At 52.2% G+C, this 24,151-nt stretch overlaps 1 protein-coding gene across 2 annotated transcripts; it reads left to right on the forward strand.

Annotated features, from left to right (window-relative positions):
* Positions 1-14,195: 14,195 nt before the first annotated feature.
* Positions 14,196-19,448, forward strand: CSF2 (colony stimulating factor 2). 2 transcript variants are annotated; one of them, XM_047730647.1, is made up of 5 exons: positions 15,266-15,315; positions 17,660-17,867; positions 17,946-17,978; positions 18,349-18,486; positions 19,262-19,448. In XM_047730647.1, exons 2-5 carry the CDS (start codon positions 17,715-17,717, stop codon positions 19,388-19,390), a joined length of 453 nt encoding a protein of 150 aa, XP_047586603.1. In that variant the 5' UTR covers positions 15,266-15,315; positions 17,660-17,714; the 3' UTR covers positions 19,391-19,448. The 2 variants fall into 2 exon arrangements, with proteins under 2 accessions (XP_047586602.1, XP_047586603.1); XM_047730646.1 differs by lacking the exons at positions 17,660-17,867; positions 17,946-17,978; positions 18,349-18,486; positions 19,262-19,448 and adding exons at positions 14,196-14,376; positions 14,473-14,514; positions 16,006-16,364 and having other exon boundaries at positions 15,190-15,315.
* The last annotated feature ends 4,703 nt before the right edge of the window (positions 19,449-24,151 follow it).

Here is a 24,151-nt window from a genome sequence, read left to right on the forward strand (position 1 = left end):
CCCTCTCCTCTCCCTTGCTTCACCCCTCACAGCTTCTAGTTCCCCCTCCTAAACCTTCCCAGGGCAGCCTCCTCCTCCTGTTTCCCAGTGACAACTGCCTTTTCCTCAAAGGCCCCATCTTCTGGTCCTGGAACCCAGCTCCTCCATGCTACCAAAGGGACCACCAGGGCTTGCAGCCAGGCCTCCACTAGGGGTTAAGATCCCATAACACAGGGCAGAGTCAGGCTGTCAGACCAATGAAGACAGAATGGGCATATGGTGCCTGAGCTACATCTGTGCCCCTGCCCCAAGGAACAGAAAGTGCTAAGGAGAAGCAGCCGCCCAAGGGCCATAAGGCAAACTACTGGGGGCTTTAATATCAGAAACTCAGCACTAGGGTGGGAGGTTTTCAAGAGATGTGCTTCTCAGTTAATGAGCTCACATGTGAACAGTTAGCTCTGTGACCACCTTCCAGAAAAACTCTCATCTGTTCCAGTGGCCTTCACTTGGACACCCACAAAGGACCAGGAAGTGCCAGGTAGGGTGAGCAGTAGAGGGTCAGAGCTATCCAGGGGATGGCAGGAGCAGGTGCCACGGGGCAGGAGGCTTGAGGGAGCTCCGAGTCAGGCAGCCCCTCACCTGTCAGAGGGATCCTCTCACCTGTTCCCACTCTGCCCAGTGGCCCACCCATCTCTTCTCCTTGGCAAGAGAAGGAGATAACCTCTGAGTAATTTTTTTTTTCCAAGTTTCACTGATCTCCAGTACTAGAAAGTGATGAATAAGTCTGTGGTTTGCTATGGAGGTTCCATGTCAGATAAAGATTCTTCCGACGTCCGCCCCTCTCATCGGGGTGTAGGCACGCGGCCTCTGTGCATAAAAGACGGGAGACTGTGTCGGATGCTTCAGAACGCCACAAGGGACCAGGACAAGACAGAATACACCCTACCAGCCCGAACATGAACAGCCTCCCTGTCCTGCACCTTCTCCTGCTCCTACTTGGACTGCAAGCCCCACAGGCCCAGGGGCGGTCCTTGCTGACATATCCGCCTCAGCAAAACTTCAAGATGATCAGTGAAATTATAGACATCTTAAACAGTTCACCCTCGCCTGCAGAAGTGAGTGGGATAAGGTTGGCAGAGGGCAGGGAAGGGCTAGCAGGTGTCTCAGGCCAAGAGAACTCACAGCTCTCTCCCTCTGCCCCCACAGGAAACCTTGGACCCAAATGAGACAAACACCCTGCTGGTAAGTACTCAGCCCACACTCAGGCAACACCTGGGTCCTAACCCATTTTCTGCCTGGGTGGCCATAGGCCTGTCACCCCACCTTGCCTAGCCTCGGTGCTTCATCTGTGCACAGAGTTTACTGTGTAGCTCAGTGGGGTCTCTGTGAGAATTATGTGGCACCAGTACATAGAGTCACCAGACCTGTGTCAGATGCTAAAGTGTTTAATACGTTTTCCCCTGCTGGGTCTAGAACAGGAAAATGCTGCTGCTGCTGCTTCTTCTTATTTATTTATTTGACAGGCAGAGATCACAAGTAGGCAGAGAGGCAGGCAGATTGAGAGAGAGGTGGAAGCAGGCTCCCTGTTGAGCAGAGAGCCCGATGCAGAACTCAATCCCAGGACCCTGATATCATGACCTGAGCCAAAGGCAGAGGCTTTAACCCACTGAGCCACCCAGGCGCCCTGCTTCTTCTTTTTTTTAAAATTACAAATGAAAAGGTAGCTAGCTCCCAGTGAACAATTCCAAAGGCCTTAAGCTCTTGATTTTTCAGTGGGGCAGCCTAAAATTTCCCCCATGAACTTGCCTGCTTCCTTCCTTTTCCTTTAGACACTGAATCCTGTTTCTCATGTAGACTGGCTCTGGGTGTTATCATTTACACTTATTTTTCCTAGTTTCGGTTGGCTTCTATGGTTATTTTTCCTTTGTTTGTATGATAATCCTTGGGTCTGACAAGAGGTTGGAATCTTTCCTGAGTTTATCAGAAATGTATATGCCCCTCTTTTAAGCATGTATAGTTCACAGGCTGCACCCATGTCCTGCTGGGGTTGAGATCTCTGCAATTTTCTTCCTGATTTTCTAGGAGGCCTTCATTCAGTCAAGGCATTAATCCTGTTATCTGGCCTCTTAGCTGCAAATACTCCCTGTGGCCAGCCCTCCACCTTTTGTAGATCTTCTTTTGGGCAATGCTTTCCCCCCTAAGTGGGGAAAGATCCACCCAGGCCCTGTGTGCAGCTTACCTGGAGTCAGGGGCTCGGGGCTGAGGGAAGTAGGCCTTGCTTGGGGTGTATACTCACTTCGAGGCCTGTGCCCTTAAGGGCTTCCCAGGGAACCACCTGGGGCAAGAAGAGGACTAGGAGGGATTGTCCAAGGACGTCCCTGAAAGCAGACTTGGAAAACTGGGGATGACTTCAGCTATGGGAAGGCTGAATGCCAACCTTCTCCCCTTATGTGTATTCTCGGTCCCCTTAGAACACTACCCTTCTGAGGCCAAACCTGGATGCATTCTTGAATGCTACCAAAAATTTCTACAGCAATGAATCACTTATCTGGAAAAATCTTAAGGTAGGTAAAACTTTGAGGGTTTTGGGGATCCCTGCTTTGGCCCTGACTAGGGCCTGCTCCTTTTCCAGGAGACTCTCTCTGACTGTCTGCTTTGGTCTCTTCCCACAGGAATTCCTGCCACTCCTGCCGACTCCCACACCCAGGGTAAGCTGACCCCCAAGATGCCCCTGCAGGTGGTACTCTTACCCATGACGTGACTCTGAGCCTGTCATCTACCTTCCAACTTAATGCCACCCTCCTGGTTTCTTCACAGGGAGAACCAATCTCTATTGAGAATAACTGGAGTGATTTCCAAAAGAAGCTGAAAAAATATCTGGAAGCCCTTGATAACTTTCTGAATTTCAGGAACAACCACTGAGTCTTAGAATTCTCAGTCTGATGTCCCCTCTGTCTCTGGGCCTTGGATTTCAGACCCAGCAGGACACCTGAAGACTCTGGGGTGTCTCTCACACAGTCCAGGACTGGAGAGATTACATTTTCTCCAGTGGAGTCAGAACAATGGTTCATTATCTAATTTCTGAAATGTGCTGTCCCCATTTGGCCTTTTGTGATGATGGTCTCATTTTTATTCTATAGAAGTTATTTATTTATGTATGTTTTTATTTATAACCTTATGCAACATGAAATGTATTTATTTTAGCAAAGGAGCCTACGTCCTGCTCCTCCTAAACAAGACTCAAGAGGGGGACTTGGGGCTTGTTCATTTGTACCTAAGATTTTAAACTGATTTCTACACATCTGAGAAAATAAACCACACCCTCTGAACAACTGCTTTGTTGCCAGTGTCTCGATTTGACTCAGGTCTTAGTAAATCTCTTGCCTGACGATTGAGCAGCCCTCCACCTCTCACCCCCAGCAAGTCTCCCTGCCACCAGATGGGCCCCGGAATCCACATCCTGGCAATCTGTGGTCTACCAGGGAGCCAGATTGAGTTTTAGAAAATCTGAATCTGACCAGGTTGGTCTGATACTTAATTTCCCAGTCCTCAGGGGCTTCTGGACTTTGTTCTTATCCTTAGGATAACAAAAGAGACCTGCCTCCACCTGTTGTTTCTATTCCCTTATGCCTACAATTACCAACCTCCTTGATGTGCCAGCCAACAGCAGCATTGTGGCTTCTGGGATGAACCACACACCTTTTTTTATACCTCTAAACTTCTACCCACACTGACACCTCAGCCCCAAATGCCCTGATCCTGACTCCGAATGGTGAGTTTCTACTTCAGAGACCAACTCAAATGCTGCTTACCTCTGCTGTCCACGTTATCCCAGAGCTCTTGTCTGAAATAGGCACACAGGGACCCACTGGAAGGGCAGCCATGTAGCCCAGGGCAGCAAAGACTGATGTGGATGGCGGAGGCTGGGAGATGAACAAGTGTAGCTTCATTGTGCACCTGACCCTTGACGTCCCAGGGACCCTTTGGCCCTTAGTGCCTCCCTCTCTGGCTCCTGGGCATCCTGCATCTCCTCTAGTCTGGGACTGTGGGGGAGAAAGGGGAGAGTAAGCCTTCCTCTGTCACCACACTAAGGAGCAATGTCATCCCCTCTGACTCCTCACAAGTCCCATAAAGGCTTTGGATTCCAAGGTCAGATGCTGATGGCCTGGCCTTCTTCTTTTCTGTTTCCTGCCTTGATCCACCCCTCCCCTTATGTGATGGGTATGGAACAGCCCAGCTGCCTGAATGGGAGAGCAGGAGGTTAAAGTGATCTGCTACTACCTCAGAAATATATTTCTCCATGTTCCTCCTCCTAATACAATTTTGTGTTCTCACAAAAATAATTTTCTGCTCACTTCTTCCCCCTCTCTCCAGTCTGGCTCACAGACGGCACTGTGGGTGCTCAGGGAAGATTCTATGTTGCACTCTGTCGTGGGAGGAGCTGAAGAAGCTGCTGCAGTTTCTGGTAGAGCCACTAGGGGGAGCTGGACCACTGCATGAGAATGCTCCAGGATCCTGGGGGAGGATCTGAGAGTGTGCACTGAAGAGTCCAAATTCCTAGCTGGCTTTCCCGCTTCTCCCGCTCCCCTGCTCCACTCGCTCTCACACCCACACCTGGTGGCTGGTCCTAATTTCATCCTGGCTGAGGCAAGCATTTGTGTCCCACTCCTATGTGCCCAGGATGAGTCCCTGCCTGTCACCTCCACTTCACTCTCTAGAGAGTGGGTCAGCAGCCTTCCACCTCTGCCAGCCCTGCCATCCTCTGTCCTGGTGGAAAGGAGATGGACCCCGTGGTCTGTTCTGCCATGCTTCTCCCACACCTTGTCTTCATCCTCAGGCCAGAGCCAATGGTGGATGGAACCAGCTCATACTGGCTCACAGAGCCAATTGTTCCATCTTATAAAAAGTTGCCAGCCAGTTATCAAACCATCTGTAGCTGGAAATTGGGCACAGTGACGTATTTACACTATGGACATCAGGAAATGCTACAACGTGGACTCCTTCCACTGGGGATCTGTTAATTTTACCAGTTGCTGGAGCTCCCCTCACCTGAGGTGTAGGAAGGTAGCTGGCAGGCTGCCATTTTGTTCTTACCTGGCAGTCTCCATTCAAGGCCCCTTCTGGAACCTCCTTTTGTCCTGGAGCCACGCTATTCTCACTCCAGTCTGGATGGGGCAACACTCCTTCAGTGCCTTGGAATTCATCCATTCAGCAAACTCTGGCTGGGCACCTATGTGTCAGGGCTTGTCCTGGACACTTGGAGCTATGACAGTGAACTAACCAGATAGAGGGGGTCTGGGGAGGTAGCTTTACATTGAGTGGTCTGGAAAGGCCTGTTTGAGCAAGTCACACATAGGTTGCAACCTGAATGAGGAGAAAGTAACCGCTGTGTGATAACATGGGAGGAAAGAGCTCTAGACAGAGAGAATAGTGCAAAGATCTAGAGACTAAAATGAAATGAAAGCATTCACGGAAGAGAAGAAAAACTGTTAATAGCAGCAAATGCTGGTTGGGGAGCACACAATGCTCCTTCAGCCTCTACCCTTTCCCTCTTCAGGCCCAGGCCCTATGCTAGTGACTAATGACTACGGGAGGCGGGAGTGAGTGGTCAGGTAAGACAAAGACCTGGTGCAGGAAGATCTGAGGGTGTGTGTGTTGGGGGTGGGGAGGTCAGCAAAGAAAGCAGGGGGAGACAAGTGACCGTGACATGCTCAAGAGGAGGTGAGCCTTCTCAGACACTCTGGGGTCTCCCCTTCTTACAGAACAGTCCAGCCTGCTCCAGGTTGGACTGGGATGAACATGGGCCTGACCCACTGAATCTTACACTTGATCTTGAACCTCAGATCTTGCTTGGGGACAGCACAGCCCTGGACTGGGGCCTGGAACCAAGTGGTTGTCAGTTCCCAGTCAGGTTAGGGCCTTTCTATACCATACTTAGCCACCTGCAGGGAGAGGTGAGGACTCCCTGGCCTAATGGGAGGTCCCAGGGTGCTCAGATCTCCCCTGTAGGTCAGTCAGTTGCACTTCTCTCTGAGCTGCCTGGACTGTCCTTAGTGACAGATCTATGAATCCATTCACCACCAGTGGGCAGCAAAGCCCCATTGTAAGTTCCAGGAAGGCCCTCTGAAAGTCAAAGTTCCCACCTTCACAAATTCAAGATGCCTTTTCTACAGCAAAGTAGATGACCTCAACCAGGAATTTTATTTTTTACTTTAAGAAATATTATAGCTTTTCATCAGAGGGGAAATATTAGAGAGCATATATGCTCTTTACTGATAAACTTGGAAATACAGAAAAATCAAGCAGAGAGAAATTGCTAGGAAGGCAAGCCTGTAAGGAGAGGCTCCCTCAGAGAGAAATCAGCGCCTCATTCCATAGAGAATCCTCCTGCTCCAGGATGGACTCTGCTCTTTCCACCCTGCCCTGGAAACTGCATTTGACTCAGCTCAGTAAATACCTGGGGGACTTTCCAAGCTTTCTAGGCTGGGGCCAGGTGTTGGGGAGATACTGAGCTAGGCCCCTGGGAGTCTCTTGGCCATGTCCCGGCACAGGGCCATGGGGGTTATTACGGACAATGATGGATGAACAGGTACGGGTCTTGTTAAAGGGGCTTCCCACAGACAGTGATGCATAGGGAGTTTGAGAAAGGACTAGGGGCCCATCTTGCAGAGAAATGTAGGGAAAAGGACAGCAGGCAGATGACATTGGGGGCAAGGAAATGAAGAGCTAAGACTATAGGGTAAGCTGGGAGCATGGGGAGCATCCAGGCCCCTTATAGGGCCAGAGTATGCCTGGCTCATGAACCAGGCCCTCCAGAGCTTCCTTGATCCGGGGGCTTTTGCCCCCAGAGCCAGTCACCTTGGGCCCCAAGTACCTCTGGGGTCTCAGCCTGGTCTCCTCTCCCATCCATTCCTCTCTGATCCCAGGACAACCCAGCCTGGCCTGGCCACTGTGGAGACAGCAAGTCCAAACAACCATGGCCTGAGCAGTGGTGTGTGTATGGAGGGAGAGGGATAGGATAGTGCCACATCAGATGCCATGTTTAATGTCTACAGGAAGGAGCCATAACAGAGAGAGAGAGAGAGACTCTGAATGAAAGAGGAGCAGGCCAAGCAGAGCAGGATCCTTGGGCCCAAGGTGGGCAGGAGGGAGAGGCAGAGGCCGTGTGAGCCAGAGTGAGGGTTGAGTGAATTCCCTCTGGGGGCCAGCACCTCAATTTTTCCCTTGAAAACTTCAGGTCAGGCTTATGGAGGGGGAGATGGATCAGGCAAAGTTGCTTCTGCCCTCCTGGACTGAGGAGGGTCTCAGGGAATCCCCTAAATGACCCCATGAAGTCTATGATTAACTCCATTTTACATATGAAGAAACTGAGGCACAGAGAAATTAAGGGAGTCTGACTGCAGAGCCTATGAATCCTTAAGCCGCAGTGTTTTGGCCAATGCCCACCGAGACACTAGAGCCTTTCAACTCTAGTCCCCGGGCCAGACCCTGTGCTTCCTCGGACAGCTGCTCCCAATCCCCGCTGTCCCTGGGACTTCCTTCAGTGGGCACCACTCGAGTGTCCTGACCAAGCCCTGCCGAGAGGGTATATGGGCTGGGCTGAGACCAACCATGTGCAGCCAGAGACAGCTGGCTGTGTGCATGAAGATGTGCACCTCTGCAGTGGCCACATCAGGGAGACATGGGGAGGGTGGCCTCTGGAATGGGAGGGGAAGGAGAATGGCCAGCTGAGCTGGGGATGAGAGGACACACTTAGAGCACAGAGCTGTAAGAGCTCCGGAGTGGGGAGTGGGATGGTGGGGTGCTCCCTCCCCTCCTCCTTCCACTGTGTCTGTCCTGATCCTTCTGGGCCCACAGGGGCCCTCCTGAATATGGTGGTTGTAATAACAACAACAACAATAGCCAGACAACCAATGCTCCCCCTCAGAGGGGCTATGAGCCTTGAATCAGGGAGGGGCAAGAAACACCAGGGACAAACCCATCTGCACCAGTGGGTAGCCAATAAAAATAACTCTGTTCTCGTCTAGCTGAGGACTAGACTCAATGACTTCTTGTTCCTAGAAGACAGGACCTGGGCCATGGGCAGCCTGGGGCCACCTCCTCCTTGTCAGAACAGGGGGCAGGATTAGGGATAGTCCTGTCTGGACGTTGTCAGTTGGCTCTTACTCAGTGAATGATTTTCCAGTTAATTGACCTCCTATATCCAGGTAGCCCAGCAGGATTTGCCTCCTGGTCTTTGGGCACCGGGGAGGGCGTGTGTACAGGGAAACCCCTCTTCAGGAAAGCCTGCCTCCAGGCCTTGAGAAGGCTATGGAGGCTGGTCCACATCCAAGCAATCACTCTCGTCTCTTAAGGCCAGGGAAATAGAGGCCAGGGGCAGGGAGGCACTCAGTCGGTCAGAACAGAAAACACCCCTCTACGTAGCCCAGCACTCTCCAACACCTGCAAAGTAGGCCTCCATCCTCTCGTGGAGATGAGCCAACTGGGGCTCAGAGATGCAAGTCACAGCCTGAGGTCATGCAGCAAGAAGGGCCAGGCTTGGAGGCAAGCCTGCAACTCCGCCTTGTTGTAAAGGGAAGCAGCTGCACCCCGCAGGCTGCACAGGGAACTCAGCACCACCCAGGCTAGGGCATGGCCTGAGGGAGTGAGAGATAAACAGCAGTTGGAGAGACAGTTTTAAGTCTGTGGCCCCAAGCCTGGGAGGAGAAATTCCCAAGGGCCCCCTTCAGCCTTCTCAGAGATACTTTGTGGGCTACCCCGCCCTCCCCACCCCTACCCCTGCAACTTCCACATTCATTATCACCTTTCTTGCTACTCCTCCTGGGCCCTGGGCCAGAGAGCCAGGGTTTTTATTCCTATGAGGGATTAGGCAGCCTCTGGGTAAATGGCCAGAAGGGGGCAGAGTGCTCTGCCCAGAGGTACATAACAGGGAGCCGAGGGAAGACTTTTGAGGCTCAAGGCCAGGGCCCTCTGGGGCCTAAACAACCAGAAGCAAGAGATGTGCCTACCCAAAAAGAGACTCCGGGAGAGTCTGAAGGAGCCCTGGCACTTTGGAGATGTCCTGGAGGAGGCTCATTCCAGAACCACCAGAACGGAAAGCCCACCTGCAACCTTGATTCTGGCCCATCAGCTCCAGACAGAGGCAGGGGTGGGAGAAGGGCACAGATCCCCTAGCTCTCACCCAGCACACTGGACTGTATTCCAGCCCCAAACACAAAGGGCAGTGAGGGGTACAAGAGGACATGGGGAAGTTGTAAAGGCTTCTGGTCTAAGGGCTTTTCTTCCTTTTCATTTTTAATGCAGTACCCAATGGCTCTTGCCCAAGGAGGCAAATAAAGGAAGTGGCTCCTTCTGGATACCTGCTAACACTCCTGGTTAGGGATGAGGCCAGGGGACAGAGGTTCAGAGATTCACAGGCAGAGGACGCACTTCAGCTCTGGAGAAAATACTCTGGGAGGGAGGCATCATGGGCATGCCTGGGGTACCCACCCATGGGGTGTCACTGCCCTGAGCGTGCAGTTGCTGGGTCCTGAGGAAATACCAAGGAAGCCCCAAAAACCAAGGAATGAAGCAATAAAGGCCTTGTCATCATTCCTGGCCCAGCCTTCAAGCTGGGACCCCTGAGCACTACCCAAGTGCACTATGCAGTCCTGTGGGAGGAGAACTTCCTCTTCGCCAATGACTTCCAAGTGTCTTGAGTTCTGACCTCTCCTTGACCTCCGGGCCCTTGTAGCCACAACTGACAGAGTCTTCCTGGAGGTCCCTGGCCTCTTAAACTTGCCACATCCAGTCCAGTCTAGCCCAACTCCCCAAACTTCTCTGATACCTTTGGTCTCTCCCATTGTGGCAAATAGCCTGTCCACCCACTGGCCTCAGCCAGATAGATGCCTGAGTGCCAGACTCCTCACTCACCTCCTGCCCCAAACCTACACATGCAACCGGTCCCCTCAAGTCCTTAACTGTTTTCACTCCTACTTCTTGACTGCCCCCTCCTGTGTCACCTCACTTTCTGTGCATGTGGTGGTTGATGCCTTCTCAACACTATGTCTTTGAGTCTGGGCATCACCCTCCCTGCTCCCTGCCTAACATGACCCCCAATCATGAGCTCTGAGTGCAGCGGCTGTGAGGTTGCCCAATGTGTTGGGCCCTCTTACAAGCTTGGCTGTATGGAATCAAGAGTCCACAAATGGTTAATGGTTAACAACCCTCAGATCCTCTTAGACCAGTCAGGATGCACCAGTGGCAGGGACTGGGGACACCCAAAAAGCAGGATAAGAATTGGGACGGGCTTGGACAGGCTGGGTCTTTTTGAGCTAACCCCCTGGGGACCTAGACAGAGGAGATGCAGGAGGGGTCTGCCTGGAGCCGTGACCACAAAGGTCAAGGAGGTTGCTTCATGTGTCTGGTGCGGCCTGGAGTGATAAGGATCCCTTCCCAGGGAAGAATGAACCACTCAGAGGGCTGTCCCTGCACCAGGGTCTCTTAAGCAGGATTCAGGACCCTTTGAACCCTGAGTCTGGGTGAAGGCTGGGCTTTCTAACTCACTGTATCTGTCCAGAAAGATGCTGTCAGGGGCTAGAGCTGGACAAGGGGCAACTGTCCCTGCAAATTCCAACAAGGCTGAATCCTCTGCTCATTTCGGGCTTCAGAAACCTCCCAAAATGGCGGGAAGAGGAGAGAAAAGGTTGAAGCACTGCCTCCTCCCTGGGAGGGTTACCCCCACAAAGTTTCTGGATAGGCAACAGTTTCCTCTGTGATGCAACAATAATTAAACCCATTGTAGAGATAAAGGAGCCAAGGCTTAGAGAGAGGGATGCTCTTGGACAACCCAGGGATCAGTGGTGGAGAACCCAAACCTGAAACACAGGGGTACCTGGATGGCAGGCTCTGTTGGGGAAATTCTGCCCTTGGCCCCAGGGCTTCCCTGGAACATTCCAGGCCATTCCAGCATCCCTGCCAACACTTGGAGGAACGTCCCTTAACAGCTGCTCTGAGGGGGAACATCCCTCTGCTGGTCTAGGTGAACAGAATTTCCTGACTTTCTTATCCATGAGATAGTAGAAGAAATCAGGGGAACAGGAATAGATACGGGTTCAAATCCTGTGCCTGCCATCACTGACTGTGTGAGCTAGGCAGGCTGTGGGTCTCCTGGACTCCTACAACAAGGGCTGGGCGGCCCAGGGAGGGTGAGATCAGCTGAGATGCCCATGTAGAGATCCCACTGGATGTAAAGCACAAGGAGCCCCACTTCCTTCCCATCATGATAACTTCCTCTGCGATAAGGAGCTCGGAGTAGCCACAAGCCCCGGTTTCCTCCACAGCCTGTGGGAGGACACTCACAGGAAACCCCTTCCAGAGGGTTTTCTCTTGGCCCTGTGGGAAGGCGGGGCCAAGAGGAGTCACACTGCCCACAACGGTCCCTGCCCTCACCCTCCCACAGTCCCATCCGGGGCCCCTGAGTCAGCACACGCACTCGATGTTATTGCTACCACTTTCCATGCAGTGCAATCTAGGAATGCTTGTCCATGTCATGGCCTCAGCCTTGATGTCATCTTTCCAGAAGAAAGATGTGTGGCTGCCCATGAGTCTCATAGCCAAACCCAGGAACTCTGTCCTTCGCACGGTGACTTGGGTGTCTGTCCACATCCAGGTCTCCTGCCCACGCAGCCTCCAAAACACTGTCTCTTAATGTGGGTCCTGAGACAGTGCAAACCTCCTCCTTCATCCCTAGGACCCCATCTTAGACACCTCGACAGTGCTTTTAACTGTTCCTACTTACATTCAAAAGCACCTTCTGGAAAGGGTGTTGAGTGTATTAATCCTGCTTCTCCATCCACGGGGCTATGGAGTACACAAAGGCAGGGCCCGGTTTTCCACCATCCCTGTATCCTCCTCCCCTGCTGGGAACCTAGTAGGTGCTCAATAAAAAATGAATGAATGACTGAATTACTCCATTATATCATCGAGTCCTGAATAATTCTACCTCCTAAATCTCTCTAGAATCTGCCTCCTCTTCCCCATACCTGCTTCTAAAAGTTTGTTTCTTTGCTCCCCAAATACTCTTCCACTAGGCTCTCTTCTCTCTCCCTCCCACAATCTGACTTGCCCACCTGACATGATTTGCCCTTTCAGCCCAGGAAGCTTTTTGATCCTCTGTGAGCCCCCAAACTGGGAGAAGTGTTTTCTTGGGATCCCACAGCTCTGAACTTCCCCATCCCAGCCTGGATCCACACAATGGGAGGATCCAGTGTTGTCTGTCTCCTCTGCCAGGCTGAGAGCCTCTAGGGCCAGATGTGAGGGCCACTGGAAGGGTCCCATCCACTTCCTCCCCAGCACAGGGCCTGGTGCAGATTTGAAGAGTTTGTTGACTGTCTGAGCTGTGACAACTCATTTCCAAAAGAAAAGTCATGTTCCATCTCAGAGGGGCCACACCAGCTCTGTGCCTCCTTCTATACCAGCTTAGACACTGCCTGTGGCCCCCACTCTCCACCACCCAGGTTCCAGAACATGGTCTGACACAGACCTCCACTCTGAGGCATCTGCATCTAGTATTATTGACCTCTCCTGTGCCTCCTAAGAGCTCCCTGGAAGGGACTGAGCAGGGCCCTTATGGAAAAGCGAGAAGGATCAGCGCCTGGACATGCCATACTCTCACCCCAGCCTGGCCACCTAGAAATGTTCCACCAGGTCAGAAGTGCAGGAACGGCATCATGTTTGGGCCCCAGTGGGGCCTGGAGAACTAATGTCTGCCTTCTCTGTGCAAGGGCAGCAACCCTTCTGCCATCCAGTGAAACCTGCCAGGGCCACAGGCTCAGACCACAGTACTTAGAGCATGAATTCTACCTGCTGTCGGCTGTCTACTTGAGCCCAGCAGACATCACTTGTGTCCTACCCCATCAAACTAGACTCTATCTGGGGCCAAAAACCTCACACCCAGTGTGGGGAGCTTCTCCATTTCAGAGGGCCACCTGCAGAGGCATGGGGGCTCACATGGGTATACCTCATGTAAAACATCCAATCACGCCAGCACACAGATACTCAGAAATGTACACGTAGGCACCCACACCCCTACAGCCATAAAACTCCGAGCATGGGGCAGCAAACATAAACTCGTGCTGTCCTCTCCAAACTTCATTGTGAAAATCAAACACTTGTCAGCCCCTCAAGAGCCTGTGGCTTTTTCAGAAGCAGTTCCTGTTCCACAGAGAGGCCTCTGGAGCTGGAGGTGAGCTGAGGTAGGGGCCAAGTAAAAACTAAAGTTTGAGAAGCTGCTATACCCTGACCCCTGCCAGGGACTACGTGTAGGAACGCAGTGCCTATCTCAGACGGCAGTCTGCATGCAGAAGGAGGTGAGGCTCACATAGCTCAGAGCCTAGAGTCACTTAGCAAGGTGGTACTGGAGTCAGAACTTGAACTCAGAGCCCCAGCTTGGGGTCTGCAGCTTGGGGGTTGAACGCAGCTGTGAAAACTGGGACTGTTGCTGTCACATGGGATCTTACCATGAAGGAACACTCTGCTATCTTGCTGGATGAGTGTCACGTGAACATATCTGTCATTCTCACTGCTCACAGGGGCTGTGGGGCAGAGGTCCCTGGCTGGGCAGGCAGCTTGCTGACTACTCTGGATCCTTGCTGGGAGCTGTCCCAGGAACTATGCCATTTGGCTGGATTCTGCCTGGATGGACAGTGATGCAGGCCCATGAGGGTCTTCCTCCCACTCAGATCTCTCACTATGGCCAGAAGAGAGGGATCTAGGAGGAAAAGGGGAGGGTTGGTTGAAATAGGCCCCAGGGTGGGCACAGCCAGCCCAAAGGCTTCCTGGGATTGGAGGCAGGGTGGAGAGTCTGGGCGTAGGAGCTCAATTCAGTATCTCCCAGGCCCCGCCCTGGCCACTCCAGGCCAGGAAGTCCAAGCTGTGCCCGGAGGCCCCTCAGAGGGAGGGGGCAGTCTCATTGGCCAGACTACCCAGGGAGAGTTGGAGAGTGCTCAAGGAGGCAGGCGGATGCGCTGCCAATTCTTGGAAGGGCTCATTAATGAAAACCCCTGAGCCTGACCACCTGGAGGAAAGGCTCACCGTTCCCATGTGTGATAAGGGCCAGGAGATTCCACAGGTCAGGTAGTTCCCCCGCCTCCCTGGCGTTTTGTGGTCACCATTAATCATTTCCTCTAACTGTGTATATAAGAGCTCTTTTGCCAGTGAGCCCAGTGCTCAGAGAGAAAGGCTAAAGTCCTCAGAAGGATGTGGCTGCAGAACCTGCTTTTCCTGGGCACTGTGGTCTGCAGCATCTCTGCACCCACCAGCTTACCCAGACCTGTCACTCGACCCTCTCGGCACGTGGATGCCATCCAAGAGGCCCTGAGCCTTCTGAACAAAAGTAGTGATGAGACTGCTGTGATGGTGAGTGAGGGAGTGCAGGCTGTCCCTGGGCCACTTTGCTGGCCTGGACTGGCCCTGCCTGTCAGCTTAATAAAATGGTATTTTTCTTTTCTACAGAATGAACCAGTAAAAGTTGTCTCTGGAATGTTTGACCGCCAGGTAAGATGTTTCTCTCCAACACACCTTCCCCTCTACCTTGGGGGTGGCTCCATTTCAGAGGGACTCTCACAGGGTGGTCAATCCACTTTCTCTCCAGTCAGCTGGCTGCCAGGAGGGGCTCTCAGGAGGCCACCGGCCTTGCCCCTGTGGCATTCACATGAACTCCATTAGCTGAGCAGCCACGGACAGACCTAGCATTCAAGGGGCCAGGGGTCACCAGGGGACAGGTGGGTAGGCGGGAGTTACTACAGGACACAGGGGCTGTGGGCTTGGGGCACTCATGAGACTAAACCCTGTGGAGACCACATGCTGGCTACAGAGGGGCACAGAGAGATTTCAGGAACAAGCTTTGTTCACATAGCAGGATGCCCCACCCTGCTACCTTTTCCCTGAATGGTGGGGGTTAGTGACCTCCTTTTCTGGGGCCTGGGACCCTCTCAAGATGCCAGGGAAAGTGGCTGTGCTGGCTGGGGGTGGCCTGAGCTGAATGGTGCAGATTCATGTTGGCACGGACAGAGCAGTGTGTATGACTGAACCCGTCATCATCCTGTGCCCCTTCCAAGTCCTACTCTTGGGGGACAGGGCTGAGAACAGGAAAGAGTGACGGGGAGGATGTCATGTGCCCACCAGAGGGCACTTGTCCACTACTTACCAGGAAACGGACATTTCCCATAGGAGCCGACATGCCTGCAGACGCGCATACAGCTGTACAGTGAAGGCCTTCGAGGCAGCCTCATCAGCCTCAAGCAACCCTTAACCCTGATGGCCAACCACTACAAGCAGCACTGCCTCGAAACCCCGGTGAGTGCCCACGTCAGGGTCCCAATCTGGAAGGTCTTGGTCTAGAACGGTGGAGGAGTGGATAAGGAGGGACCTTTGGCTGTAGCTATTCAGGACTCCAAAGGGGCTCTGTGTTAACAGATTTGCCCCTCTAGAGATTGAGCAGCCCTGCCCATTTTCATCTCTAGGAGTGAAAGCCATGGAGCTCCAGGGGCCTATACACTCCCCAGAGGGAGCTGCTTCTGTCCTTATTATCATCAGTGAGGTCAGAGGTGAGGTAAACCCAAGGAAACTCAGGTCCTGCCTAAGGTCTAGGGTATATTCTGGGGCCCAAGTGCCACCTCCATGGCCCCTTGTGAGGTGCCTAATTGCAGGGGAGCAAGGAGGGGGTCACACTCAGATTGGACTCCTGCCCCTTCTGGGTTGCTGGCCTGAGAATGAAGAGACACCGGCCCAACCTCCCAGCCCAGCAGACCAGCTTTGGGCTGGCGTGTTGTCAGGCTCTTGGCCGTGGCTGCCACTGGCAAAGTTGTGCATCCTTTGGGTGACACGTGGTGGCAAGCTTGTCATCTGACCCAGGTCAGCAGGCAGGCTCCAAATGGGCCTTCTGGCCTCTGAGTTCCTGAAGACAGTGCAGAAACACACTGGTGCTTCCCACACATTACCCGTTCACACCTGAACTTAAAAGTTTTGTTTTGTTTTGTTTTTAAGGAAACTCCCTGTGCAATCCAGACTATCACCTTCAGAAGTTTCAAAGAAAATCTGAAGGAATTTCTGTTTAACATCCCCTTTGACTGCTGGCAGCCAGAAGCAACAGAGGCCGGTCCAACCAGGAGCCAGCCCTGAGAGTGTAGTTCCCGAACCACTGCACTCCTACCCAAGGACTGCTGAAACTCAGGATCTTCACCTTCGAGGGACCACAGGGCGGGCCAGGGCCAGGGTGGGGGGCACGGACTTGCTCTGGGCCATGCGGCCCTTGTTACCAGCTTGGTATATGGGGAATGGGGAATGTTTTACATTGGCAGAGATCAGTAATATTTATTTATATATTTATGTATTTTAATATTTATTTATTTATTTATTTAAGATCATACTCTCTATTTATTCAAGATGTTTTGCCATAATAATAAATTATTAAAAGCCCATTCTTATTTGTGTAGTTCCAGTTTGTTCTTGACCATGAGCAAATGCTGATGGTGTGCTCCTCCCCACAGGGCAAGGGGTGAGGGGAAGAGGAGCCACCAGGTTGGGGACGGGGCAGGATGCTCCAGCAGGGGCAGCCCTGACAGAGCAGAGGGGAGGTAAGAGTTGGCCTGGGTGCTGCACCTGCACACCCAGATACGCTTCGCTAGCTACTCAAGGGCTCCCATTGTAGAAAGAGGTTTTTAGCTTCCCTTGGAAGTTCAAGGCACCTGGTCAGTGGGAACTTTGCTCTGGTATGAGGCCATCCTACTTCCTGAGAAGGCTTGGGAGTTCCTGGAGCTTGGCTGGTCACTGGCTGAATAGGCCTGCCCTAGAGTGAGGCAAAACACCTGTGCCCCTCAGAGGCTTGGCCCTGTGGCCACACCCTGACCCTCACACTCAGGGCCTCAGCCACTCCCACGGGAAACCAGTGGATAGATTACCTGTTCAGGGGGAAACAAAAAACAAACCACAGGGTCAGGGCCCAGAATATTTACCAAACTTTCCCCCAAATGGGTGATCCTAATCTGTGAGAGTCAGAATGTGTATTCAGAATTTATCAGGACATGGCTCTAGTGTGGCATTTTTGTGAGCTGGCTTTTCTTTTTACATGAAGTTTTGCATCCAACCAGGGGCGTTCCTCTAAAACCCAAGGCCTTCAGGCCAAGAAATAGCAGTGCTCTGTTCTTCCCTTGCTTTGCCTGCCAGGTTGGAGGCTGTGTTCGGGAACCTGTTCCCCTGTGTCCCTCCTGGGGACTATGAGGAAGTGGGTGTGTCCTCAAGTGTCAGGCAGACAGGACAGCAAGGCCAGCTTTCTCCTTGACAGGTGGGCCTGAGGAAGCTGGCTTGGTGCAGCTGTTGCCTGTCTTGCTCTTTCTCCACTCCACTCACTCTCTCTGCTCTGGCCTGCACCTGTAGACAGCACCCGTCCTGGTCACAGACCTGTCCCAACAGGCAGGCAGAGAGGTCATGACTCAAAATTTGATTACAAATAAAAATTAGAGCAAGCGTGATTTTCAGCAAAGACAAGAATCCATGAAGTGTGCTGTGGTCATAGAAAATGCATGAAAAGCACATTTTGCCCAGCGATAAGGTCCTCTCTGTCTTCCACGTAAGCCAGTGATGACTGATAAGAGACTTAGCATTTCCTTAGACTCACTTATATAGGTACCCTTCTCCACAGAAATGCTGCCAAGCTCAGGGCTCAGATCAGCGTGGAGCTACCCTCCAGTCCTACCATGTACCTGTACGTGTTCCTGGCTTGTGCACTCTGGGGATCAGAAAACCGTTGTGCCTCCATGATGACAGCCAACGTGTCTGCCTACGACAATCACACGGCAGTCTGTGCTGAAATTCAGAAAGAACTTTCGGCTGACAACATTGTATACAACGTAAGTCTGGGTCTTCATCAAACATCACTTTGCTCTCAGTGGCCCTTTGTGTTTCTGATCGGTTTCTCCTGCTTTCAGGGTTCCTTCAAAAGGCCCCAGAACACCAGTGAGGTAAGGTGCTATTGCCACATGGACCTTTCTGACCACATTTGAAAGGGATCATCACCCCAGTCAGTACCCATCACAGAGATAAGAACAAAAGACACTGGAGTGAGGAATCCGGGGGGAAAAAGAGTTTGAGTTTGGGTCCTCTAGCTCAGTCAACAGATGAATCAGTGGCCAGGTTCTAGGCTTTTCCCAGATTAGCCCTGGGCCTAGGGAGAGACCAGACACCATAGCACCTGTGGGACACCTGTGGGGCAATCAGGGTAGGGCCTGAATTTGAGTTCAGAGCTCCATCTAGCCAGGGTGACCAGGGCTGGATGAGGCTGGGGTTCAACGGTACACTACCACCAACCCCCTGCCCTTCACTCCGTTTCAGGAGCCCTGCTATGGTGAGTTTACAAAAGACTTCATCTCCACCCTGAAGGAACTTACGAAATCTTACGAGTATGACCTTCACATAAAAAAGGTTTATAAGGACATGGAAGAACTCACCAGAATCTGCCCAAAGCTGAAAGTAAGTTACTGTTTGCTCTTAGAGGATAGTTAGGCTACCATAGCCAGGGACCCAGTGGGACAAAGGGCTTCTTATGGCCCCCACTTGCCACATGTGAGGCCTTACATACTACTTTCTGATCCCAAAAAAGTGCACTCACTGACAGGGGCTAGGGGTTGGGAGGGTGGGGATTTAGCGGTTGTTTCAGAGGTTTCTGTGATGCCCTCTGCCAAGCCCCCATGCACAGGGGTCAGTGTGGAGCAGGTCTGAGTTCAGAGCAGGGCTGTTGTGTAATCAGCCTGGGGAGCGGGAAGGGCTGCTCAGTGCCAACCCCAGCTGGGCAGCCAGTCCAAGGGAGTTTTGGTTTGCCATGCCATGCCCGGGGCTCTTTCTGGGCTGATAAACCTCACTGGGAATCCACTATGTATGGATGGATAGTGGTTTAGGGGGGTATGTTCTTGGGAAATGACGGAGGTATTCCCGTGTGCGCCCCCTGCTTACAGAGGCCCCTGTGTGCTCCCACCCTGCTTGTCCTTGTGTCCCTGTCCTGGACTGCTGTGGGACCTGCCCACATTTTGCTGGCTCTCACCCCACAGCTGCAGGTGGGCCTCAGACCCTGTACTCCACTATCACCAGATGGCCCCCAGTGTGTCCCTAAGATAGATGGGGAGGGCCTGCCAAAGTTATCTCCTAGGCAGTGGAGGGCTTATTATAGGACCCTTGTGGCTTATAGAAGAAAGTGTGCTTTTATTTTTTTCTGCTAAAAATATGACTTAAATATGTCTTTCTTATTTAGCCAACAAAATCACCCAAGAACTGTACTACTGAGGAAAGTAACTTCTCACAGTTTAAGGAAGCCTTGCAGAGTGTTGTCATATCCATAGAAGGATGGAAATCCTGTAAAACCATCAAGAACAGCCTCTGAGACCCTATCCTCTCACTGGAGCCTGGTTAGAGCTGCAAGAAATAGGACTGGAGGAGGCTTGGGAACAATTTATAGCCAAGGTGGGAGTTCGCTGGCCCTGGGCTAGCTGATGAGACTGTGGGTGGGTAATGGGGGCAGGGGTGTGCCTGAGGAAATATTTCTGTAGCTGATTTAACAGCACCTGCTACTTCAATAAAGCTGGTGTATGTAAATGCTGGTGAGAGTCACGAAGAGTCCAGTCTCCTGGGGCCCATGACAGACCAGAAGGGGCAGGGGGCTGGGGCTGATGGCCCCATTACCGGGACTTCTGACCTGGAGAGACAGGAGTCTCTCAGGAGGAGATGCCTAAGAGGGTGAGGGTGAGGAGGAGCCCCTCCTCATCAGCTTCTCTGCTGCCCCTCTGGTGCAAAGTGGACAAAGGAAGGGCTCCATCAATCTATGCAGCTTGTTACTAGCCCTCTTCTCCCTGTGCCCTTCAGAACTCGAATCAGAACCTTTCCTCGATCCCCCCACCCCCAGCTTCACTCAGCACCCAGCCATCCCTGGATCCAAGAGCCAAGACTTAAGGCTCAAGCCCCTCCCCTGTGTGGTCTCTACTACTGCTCTTGGGGTCTCTAAATCTCATTCTCCACCCCCTCCCCTGCCCCTTGCTGAGGGCTGATGTGACCACAGAAGGTCAGACCTGGTAAATGGCTCAGAGGAATGGGGGCTTGCAGCCTACTCACAGATGGCTGGGCATAGTGGGGAACTTGGACTAGGTAGGGGGCCCTACAGGGACCAGGGACATCTCTAAACCCCCAGCTTCTTCTAGACCAGAAAATAGCTCTCCAACTTCAAAGTAAAGCCCCTCACCTACAAAATCTCCCACAACACCCTTCAGAGCCCCCTTGGCATAAAGCACCCTTGCTGACTACTATTGGCCCCACCCCAGAGCATGGGGCGCTGCCTTGGTGAATCCATCAGCTGCCCTGGTCCTGAGGTACTGCCACACTGAGCTACCAACTTCGGACCCCTCACCCTCAATTCAAATCCTAACCCTGATTTGAAGAGTTTACTGGAGGTGACAGCCTCCTACCATTCAAACCTCTCAGACCATGAGGTCCTTCGCCAAACCAGGAAAGATAAAAGATCTATTGTTCTGGAATACAATTAGGTATCAAGCTGCAACCACAATATAGCTCAGGCCAGACCTGTCTGCAACATCTACCTTCTGACAGACTGCTTAGCTTTGAAGCTCAAGATTATGCCCACAGCCAACACACAGACCTACCATACCCCTGCCAACCCCCATCCCTTGCTCTAGACTTCTCAGACTACTCCTTGCACATCTCTACCTTGAGAAGTCACATCAGGCTGGAGGTCAGCAAATGTGACTGAGTAAAGTTGCCAGATTATCTTAGAACATGGAGGACAGCCCTGTCACTCAGGTGTCAAGGCTAATGGGTTCAGTGGTCAAGGATGGTTATAGTCCTGAGAAAGCCCATGGTATGTCCCCGAGAGGCTGTGAGTTCCTGTCCCTTGGGCACCTCACATGCGTGCTCGGGGTTCCCAAAGTTACTTCTCTGTGATAAGCACCAGAGGGTGTGGGATGCATGGCAGGATGGGGCTGCAGCGACACAATGGGGAGAAGACCCACCACTTTACTGCTCCAACCTCTGAGCCTGAGGCATCTAACAGTAGAGCACTGGGGCCTAGCTTGTACACCCTTGACATCCCATTACTCTGTTCAGGACGTCAGGGTGTGTACACGGGCCTGGTCTGCCACTAACCTGCTGTGTGACATTGAACAGGTACCTCTGTCTCTCAGTCACAATCCATAAAGGCAGGGTGGGCTCTAGCCCCAGAGGCTAGACCACAGCCTTGGTTCAGCGTCTTTGTCATGCTATAGGGCCTCAGAGCATCTGGCTCAACTCTAGGAAACTAAGGTTGACAGAGAGGCTCTGGTGCTTCTTCTGGGAAACAGGAAGTTGGTAAGAATAAAGGTGGGATGTCAGTTCTTCCACAAAGAATAACAGCCTCCATACCCTTGTCATCCTTAAACCTTGACCAAGGCTCCCAAACAGCCATCCATGAAGAGACCCTGCAGTGAGAGCCGCTTGGATTTTCTCTGTGTCCTAGTTCTCCCTCTAATAGACTCACATCTGGACAGTGGCACTGCTCCTGTTGGGGGCTGGAACCAGGTAGGAGAGCCATGTGGGTACTTCTCTGGAGACCCAGGCAGGCCAGAGCCCACACTTTTCTCGGAGCCTTGTGGCATGACTGCTTTAGCATCTGTGGAGAGGCTGGTACACTGGAAGTCCAGAGCTCTGGGCTGGATACCTGGGCACAAGTGACCTGACCTCCGGCTGGCTGGGAATGGCCCTAGGCACTCCCTTTTCCTAGGAGACCAAGCAAAATATCCAGGCCTGGGTGGCTCAGTCAGTTAAGCATCTGCCTTCAGCTCAGGTCATGATCCCAGGGTCCTGGGATTGAGTCCCACATTGGACTCCCTGCTCAGCAGGGACCCTGCTTCTCACTCTGCCTGCTGTTCTCCATGCTTGTGCACACACTCTCTCTTTCTGACAAATAAATGGAATCTTAAAAAAAAAAAAAAAAGACCAAGTTATATCCCTCCAAGGGAGATAACCAAAGGCAGGTGAGGGTCATGCTTAGCCTGACCCTGAGGAAACACTCTTGGGTGTGCTAGGGCCATCTCTAGACCAGGAAGGAGAGCAAGGTGGGGTGGCCTGAGAACAGAGGCTCACCCATACATCAGGACTTCCCAGGACAGTAGGACAGCGCCTCTCCCTTCACTTCACAGAGACTTCACCAGAGACCACCTAAACTCTATCACCTCCTGCCTCCTGGGGGTCCCCCTTTCCCCCTAAGAACTCAGCAGTACTGAGGTTAGAACCAGGACACACAAAAGCATTCATATAGCCTCTTCCATACACTAGGCCTTAAGAACTGGATCGCCCTGCTGGCAGCCACATGGCAGTCTCTGTCATAGGCCTTAGCATGGCAATATGCTTTGATGCAGCCTTCAGATGTAGGAGATCACAAAGGAGGAGGCAAACTTCATCCACAGAAACAGCCAATGTGTCAGTCCATGAAATAAAATGATGGACATGAAGCTAACATGGCAAGGCCCCTGTGAAAGGGCCAGAATGGCATCAAGGCTGGGATGATGCCATGTGGGATTGGGATTTTCTCCTTGGCTTCCTACCCTGTAATGGTATAAATGTGAATGTGGCTGGATGTGAGGAAACATACTGAGCACCAAGATGGTGGCACAGAGCATGTGGTTCCCTTGATTATGGAAAATTTGCATCTTCAGTGTCTTCAGGTAAATGGGGTCCTGTGGGAGCCTGTATCTAATGACTCTCCAACTCAGTTATTCAATCAAGACGCTGGTGATTAGCTTTAAAAGGGGCTGCTTCCCTCAAAAGCCCAGAGGGTTAGATCCTCTTTCTAAGATAACATGGATAGCAAAAGAGGTCTGGCTGCTCTTCCTTGGCCGGCAGGATAGAATGCCCAAGGCATCCTCAGTTAACCTCACAACTGTCCTGTGCCTAGAGTTACAGGTGGGACTACACATCTAGCCTGCACCACACAGCCCCCAGTGGGGTCCTGGAAACTAGGTCCTGAGCCCTTACTCCTCTTGTTTCCTGGCTGCCTATATATGTATGAGCTTGGGAATTCAGGGTCTTTATGACTGAAAGTGGGGGCCAGGGGTTGCATGGACCAGGCACATACTGCGCCAACCTGGGCTTCTGAGCAAGCTGCTATTTGTATTGAAGGCACATGGTTGAATCTAGCAGATCCTATCTGGCCCCTCCCACAGTGTTCCATGGGCTTCACAAAAAAGAAATCTGGCATTTAGGTCTCTCTCAGGCCTCAGTTTTCTTAAAACTGTCGAGTAGGGTTGTGGCAGGCACAGAGAAGTGCCAGCCCCAGACCAGTCTGCTTGGACAGAGGGAGGCTGAGACAGGACAAGGTCAGGAAAGCCCGTTTCTCCTGAGAGCACCCTGATGCTGACCCTGCTTCCCCAAGGAGTGAGACGGGCAGAATGTTCAGGGCATCCAGGTCTGCAGAGCAGGTCAGAGTAGAGCCAGCCCCCAGGCTGGGATCTGGAGCTGAGGGGAGGGTCCTCTCACCTACTGTTGGTGTGGGATGCTCCCTGCCCCCAGGGCCCAGAGAGGCCTGGCCTTTGTGCAGGACCACACAGGAGGTCAGCTCCTTGGAATCCTCAGGCCTGGCCCCCAGAAGCCCCCTCACTGGACCCTCCCAAATGGCTGACCAACTTCCCTGCTATGAGGAGACCCTGGGCTGCCAGGAAAGACAGAGCTTCACAAGTTATTTTTCACTGTGGTTTGAGATAACAGCAGTGAAACAGTTTCATGTTGCTGCCACTGATGTTATCTCTGGCCCAGACCTACTCTTTCAACTTAAGAGATGATTAATTTTAAACCTGTCTCCCTTTTCTTTCTCTTAACTTCAAGGGAAGATCAGCACAAACTCCCCGGGTTCTGCCCGCAAATGGACTTACTGGACCCTCACCCACAGGCAAGGTCCACATCTTCTTCAAGATCCTGCAGTTCTTTTGGAGGCGGAGAAAAGCCTTTCTAAAAATATTTGTTTTGAGTTTTCACTAAGTTCTACATTAAATACATTTCAGTGAGATTCTATGTATGCCTATATCAAGATAACCAACACGGAGAGCCAGATAGGGAGCATTTTCTAGCACCCCCAAAGGCTGCCTGTGCTCTTCCCCTTCCCGTT

This window comes from Lutra lutra, chromosome 5 (assembly GCF_902655055.1).
Source record: "Lutra lutra chromosome 5, mLutLut1.2, whole genome shotgun sequence".
In the NCBI taxonomy this organism is placed as follows: domain Eukaryota; kingdom Metazoa; phylum Chordata; class Mammalia; order Carnivora; family Mustelidae; genus Lutra; species Lutra lutra.